Raw genomic sequence first — 6,634 nt, forward strand, 5'->3', positions numbered from 1 at the left:
TCTAATTCATAGTCATGGGCAAAAAGCGTTGTTTATTATTACTGTATTATTATTAGACTTTATTACAGTACAGCCCTCTAAGCCTGCTGGATACTTGCAAACCAGATGTTCATAAGTTCTATAGAGATGAATTTATATGTTTTTTTTTTTTTTTGTAAAAGTTGGCAGTTAATGTGACACTCTATTCCCGCTCAAAGAGCACTAAGAGAGTTACAAGAGTGTATATTTGGTTCCAAAAATGACTCACCAGCGCATAGGGAGGCTACCCATTTGGTAGTCTGTGGGACAATAGCGTGTAATATACCGAGAAGGGATAGAGAAGTAGAAGTATCATTAAGCCTCTGAGCATTCCGTGTACAAATAGCGTAAAGCCTGGTAACCACATGCGGCAACGGACGACGGAACTCGTCGACAGAAACAGTTGCCGTTCCGTCGTCTTTCCGTGTCTCGTGTATTCACATGCGGATATTACCCTACAATTGAAACGCGCCATCTGCCAGCCGTAAATATAAACAAGCTACTACAGTAGGCAGGCCACGTGCCAGTAGTCGAAGATGGCGTCTACCTGGATTGCTTTGTTATATCAATTAAACTTTTTAAGTTTGCTTTCGATCTTATCGCAAATAAAAAAACCTGAAAAACGAATAATTTGTATAGGAATAATATTCTAAATCGTCGAAAGTTAGGAATATCGAATACTTTCGTCCCTGAATCACGCTTACTCCATTCCCAATACTTTACGCAGTAAGTGTATTTGACATTAATATTTAAATCGGATAGTAATATAGCGTATAAATGAAATATATTAGCGTATTAGTGTACAAATAAAGCTTTTTAGCTTAACGACCGCCATCGTTCGAACGCTATCGTCCCACGTGATCTTTATGACGACATTGCTAAACAGTCTTCCTATTGGTCTAATTTTTACCTTGACGCTTTCTGTCGCGGCAAAAGTTGAAAATTTTCAACTTCGTATTCCGTCGACGTCGACGGCAAAAGTGACGTCATTTTGCCGTTCCGTCGACCGTTTCCGTCGTCCGTTGCCGCATGTGGGTACCACGCTTAATATACTAAACAAAATAAAAATAGAGGACTAAAGCTGAATTTGTATACAAGAATAATTACTATATTATTATTATTATTTATTTATTTACTTTTACTGTTTTGGTAATTTTACTGTTTTTATTATTTTTATTTTATTTTATTATTATTATTTATTATTTATTTTCTTATTATTATCACTATTATTATATTTTATTTTTTTTAATTTTANAATTTTTGGGTATTTGGACTGCCGAAATAAGGAATATATTCAAAATTATATTTTTACTTCTATTGTTTAATATTATTATTTTTATTTATTTATTTATTTATTTTAATCAAAAAAATATATATGTATATATAAGTAACATAAACAAATATAAAATATAATAAGTTATAAATAGACGAAATCAGTAGCAAGTAGTAGGTAGGTTCAGATCTAGAGAACAGAGTGCACTAAATTATACAAAGTGCAGTAAGGACAGGAGGAAGGGTATTTATCTAGTTTGGTCCATATTTTTTGAAGCTTTCTATTATACAACGTTTGAAGATCATAAGATCGTCTTCGTTCTGTGTGAGTTCGCTTAGTGCCATGGGCAAGGTAATCAATTTGTTTGTGAAGTGCGTAATAAGTTGCTTCCGCCAAGGGTCGAAAAGAGCACAATCATATATTATGTGTTTTACAGTGTCAGGTACATTATCTCCACAGTTACAGTTCGGTTGATTTATAATTTTGAATCTAGTTAGATAATTATTGAATTTGCCATGTTCTGTAAATATTTGTGTTAGCCGAAAATCGTGGGTTATTATTTTGCAGTTGTGTCTACTTTCTAATTTCGGGAAAAACTTGTGTGTGATCTGTCCTTTATTATCTTCATGCCAACGAGTTTGCCATGTCTTGATCGACAAATGCTGAAGATGTAAACGAGCGAATGCCACAGGTATGTCACTGTATTTAATTGTGTAATGTAGATAAGCGGTTGTGGCAAGTAAATCGGCAAGCTCGTTGCCACCACAACCTGAATGCCTTTTTATCCAAGAGATTTGTGTGTTGTGTTTGGTGTAACTTGCTTTAAAGAGTAGGTAAGTATTATAGCATAGTTTACTGCTAACTTTAGGTGTACTCATGATTTTAATTGATACATTAGAGTCTGTACAGATGAGTGTGTCATTATATTTATATTTTAGAATGTATCTTAGTGCATGATTGATGGCTAATATTTCTGCCTGTGTTATTGTGCAATGATTTTCTAGCTTACATGTTGAACATTGGAGTAGTTTATTATCCTTGATGTGACAGAAACCAGCCTCCACACCATTTTTTGATTTGGAGCCGTCAGTATATATAATAAAGCGTTTGTTAGAAGTGTATTTGACTACTGCTTGTGCATGTGTGTATGAGGGGAGAGGGAGGGCGCGGAAATCGGCTGGGGAGTCTATTTCATAATGTTTTGCATTTATGAGTAGTCTGTTTGTTTTTATTGTGTTGTTTAGTTCCATTTTACTTTTTATGAGAATGTCTATAAGAATTTTATTGGATATTACTAATGTTGACTCTCTTGAAATCGTTCTGTATCCTTTAATCATTTTAATGCAGATTTTCCTTTGAAATTTTAATAATTTTTCACGGAGATATTTGCGATTTAGCGCATGACCGCACACCTGGCATGCGTATGTTAGTTGTGGGAGGAGGACATCTTCAGAGATATTGTCTATTGTGTTTGAATTTAAACCCCAACGTAAGGTAGCGACTCTGTGTAGCATTAGCAGCATCTGCTCAGCTTATTGTATTTTTGTATCTGTATGGTTTTTCCAAGTGAGTTTTGAGTCAAGAGTGCAACCCAAGTATTTAATATTTTCGTGATATTTTAAATATTTACATTGTAGTCTTAACATAGGTTTATTGTGCTTACCCGCTTTGTGTATTAGCATTAACTTAGTTCTATCTGTATTAAATGTAATTTTGCACTCTTCCCCCCAGTTTTCAATTTTACGAAGGATTGATTTTGCTTTGTTTTCTAGCGCTTTAATGTTTTCAGCAACGACTGTTACAAGAGAGTCATCAGCAAAGCAAAACAGTTCGCAATATGCTGGTAGTTTGATATCGAATATTGTGTACATTAGGATGTTCCAAAAGCCTGGCCCACAGGCAGAGCCTTGGGGGCAGCCTAGGGAGACATTCCTGATATAAGTGTTATTGTTGTGCTTTAGTGTTGTGCATCTGTTTTTAAAGTAACTGACTGTCAGATCATATAAGTTTATTGGGCAGTTATATCTACGTAATATGTGAAGTATCTTGGGAATCCAGGCACGATCAAACGCCGCAGAGATATCAAGGGATATCACTAAACAGTAATCTTTATTATCTTGACTATTTTTAATTATTTTGGTAACTGCAGATAGGGCGTCTACAGTACTACTTTGCGGGGTAAAACCAAATTGTTTTCTATTAAGTGTGTTATTTTTGTGAAGGTGATAATTAATTCTGTTTATTAGTAATTTTTCCAAGATTTTTCCCATAACTGGTAAGAGACTGATCAGCCTGTAGTTTTTGGGTTCACTGAGAATTTGGATGCCGGGTTTTGGAATTAATTTGCATATTGCCATCTTTCAGGTATTTGGAAAGATAGCTCGTTGTAAACAGCTATTGTAGATATTGTGCAAGATATCAGGAGTTATTTGGAATATGTGCCTTACTGTCTCTGGAAGAATCCCATCGTGCCCAGGTGCCTTTTTGTTTTGAAGTGTTTTTATTACATTTTGGACCGCATATATCTGAAACAGGGAGTCATTATCCCCATGATAAGGTTGATTAATGCAGAGACGAATTGAGCTATGGCTGCTATTGTCGGTGTTTTGCTCATTCTCGGGAAAGACTAGTCAAGTATTGTTTTTCTTCATCCTCGCTAGTCATACATTTATTTCCATATTTATTCTTTAATAATACAGTTTGTTGGTTGATATTGCTTTGGTGTTTTAGAAATTTATATACTTTGCCCCACGGGTTCTGATTTCCTACATCAGTACAGAATTCTTTCCAAGAGTGTGCTTTGGATTGTTTAATCAATATCTGGTACTTATTCCTTAGCTGGGTATATGCTTGTCTTAGTGTCTCTCGCTGGGATTGTTGTTTGCAGCGTTGGTATTTTTGCCTCGCGTTATTTAATAGTCTTCTCTGTAGGGTTAGTTCGCTAGTCCACCAGGGAAGTGATTGCTTCTGTTTGGTGTATGTAGGGATATTTTTATCACAGCAATGTATGATTTTCTTTGTGTATTCCTTGACTATTTCGTTAATGGGCAGGTCTAATTGTAAATTATGTCTAATGCTTTGAGCTTTATTATTGTAATCCAAGTTAAAGTTATCCCAATTTGCCTTGTGTATATTATATTTTTTAGTTATTGCTGTGTTCCTTTGATGTTGTTTTCCTGAAAAGACCAAATGTAATATATCTGTGTCCTGATAGTGTTTCTGTTAGTAGTGTTGACCAATCTGTAATATGCTGGCCTATGTTCCCCAGTAGTTAGTGTGAGGTCGATATGATTAGAACCTTGGTGGTTATAGAAAGTAGGTGGGCCTTTAGTGTTTTGTAATGTGATGTTGTTGTTCAGTATGAATTCAAGAACTGCTATGCCACGGCCGTTTTCCACTCTGTTCCACCAGGCTGTAGATCTGCAGTTTGAGTCTATTCCTATTAGTAGTGGGTAGTTTGCTTTTGTTATAAGGTATTTTATGTTTGGAATCTGCTCATTAACATTGCCACTTGGTTGAAAATAAGTGGAGTTTATTAATAATTTTGAATTATTAATTTCCAAATAAACTGTGGTCATTATCTCATTGCTGAGCTCTTCTATTAAAGTAGCCCGAAGTTCAGGGTTGCAAACAACAATGGCTGTGTATTGATTCTTTGTGTGTACTTTGAATCGCTGGGGAAAGCCCTTGATCTGATCTGTATGGTATGGTTCTTGAATTATTGCTATATCTGTATTGTTTTCTGTGATATATTTTACCAGGTGGTCTGTAGCTCTAGATCCTCTATCTAAGTTGATTTGTATGAAGTTAATTGAGTTTTTCTTTAATATTCGCATACTCTTGCTTTAGCTACCTCACACTGGTATTTAAAGTCAGGACACTTGCGATTTCTGGCTCTATGATTGGTATTTACTTTATCTTGCTCTCTTCGGCATGATTTGTTATATTTCTCGCAATTGATGCATTGTAACTCGTGTAACTCACACTCACATTCACGTGCATTATGACCCGCTTTTGAGCAGTCAGGGCAGTGAATCCCAGCGTTACATTCCTTTCCAAGATGTCCATAATGAAAACACTTGTTACAGCGCTTGAAGTTATAGAAGTCTCTTATCTTTGAGCTGTTCCAACCTATTGAAATTATGTCTCCATTGTCCTTTAATTTCCTGCGACAAGATGGCATTAGTTCCATTACCCAGGCACACAATTCAGTGTGCTCGTCTTTGTTGATGGGAAAGAGTGGTCTGAAGTTGTCATCTTGCAGCTCTGTGTTATATATCATCAAGTTCTTTTTGACATATGTGTTTTTCCAGCTGAAAGGTATTTTGTTTATTGTAATCCTTGGATTTAGTTTTCTGGGTGCCTTGGCCTCGAATTTGTTAGAATTGTTTATTTCAGATTTTAATCTCTCTGCTCCCTCTTTGGAGCTGCATCTCAGTATAACTCCATTTCTTATTTGTCTCATATCTTTGACGCCTACTTTTATTTCTTTAATATCAATTGTCTTCTTTAGTTCTTCATCCATCTCGGTTGGTTTTATTTCTTGATAGAGCAACAATAAATCTTCAAAGAGCTCGGACAAACAATCGATGTGTGTTAGAGCACTCTTTTTTAAAACTCTATTAATGTTTTTGCTTTGATTAATGCATCTCTGTATTTCTTTTATGCTATTTCTGTATTCTTTTACTTTATCACCTTCGTCTTCTACTTCCAAAATATCCTTTGTTTTATCTGAAGACACTTTCAGCAGCAACACATACAAAAACAGCCCAAAAGAATTGCTTAAACTTAATAATAAACTACCCCTTAACTAAATTCCCTATTCTATAATATAACGCAAATGGGAAATCAAGGTAAAAGTTTTTACAAATTAATAGCTAAACAAAGGAATAGTTTTTGCTGAGAGTGAAATATAAATAAAACCACTGAACAGATATCAAAATTACAGACGGCACGTTAATCTACGTAACCAGCCGGGTCCAACGATATATTACTATTGATAACCCGCTTGAAACTAAAAAGTTACAAAACACGTGTCTATCAACTAGATTCCTAAGCCTAACTAGGCTTAGCTGCCTTTGTTTAAAGCTAATAGCTTTAAACTCTGGTAGCTTCACAAAAAATTAACAGTACTTAACCAAATAACCAACGAAATGCTCAGAATAACTTAATGAACAAAACCACGTATAAGAAACACTCACCAAACAGTGTTAAACCACTTGCGGCGACAAATCACGGACTGGTGAGATGGCGCCACTCCTCTACGAGTTTCCCGGGAATCCCGGATAGAAAAACGGGAACTGGGTTTTTCCCAGAGAGAGAATTCTGGGTATTGTTGCTTCT

The 6,634-nt window shown here is 35.5% G+C and overlaps 1 protein-coding gene across 1 annotated transcript; it reads right to left on the bottom strand.

Annotated features, from left to right (window-relative positions):
* Window positions 1–5,114: 5,114 nt before the first annotated feature.
* LOC111615074 lies at window positions 5,115–5,816 on the bottom strand. Its single transcript, XM_023356450.1, has one exon. It carries the CDS (start codon window positions 5,814–5,816, stop codon window positions 5,115–5,117), a length of 702 nt encoding a protein of 233 aa, XP_023212218.1.
* Window positions 5,817–6,634: the final 818 nt, after the last annotated feature.

Source organism: Centruroides sculpturatus, unplaced genomic scaffold, assembly GCF_000671375.1.
Source record: "Centruroides sculpturatus isolate CEXI.00-Female unplaced genomic scaffold, Cexi_2.0 scaffold2220, whole genome shotgun sequence".
In the NCBI taxonomy this organism is placed as follows: domain Eukaryota; kingdom Metazoa; phylum Arthropoda; class Arachnida; order Scorpiones; family Buthidae; genus Centruroides; species Centruroides sculpturatus.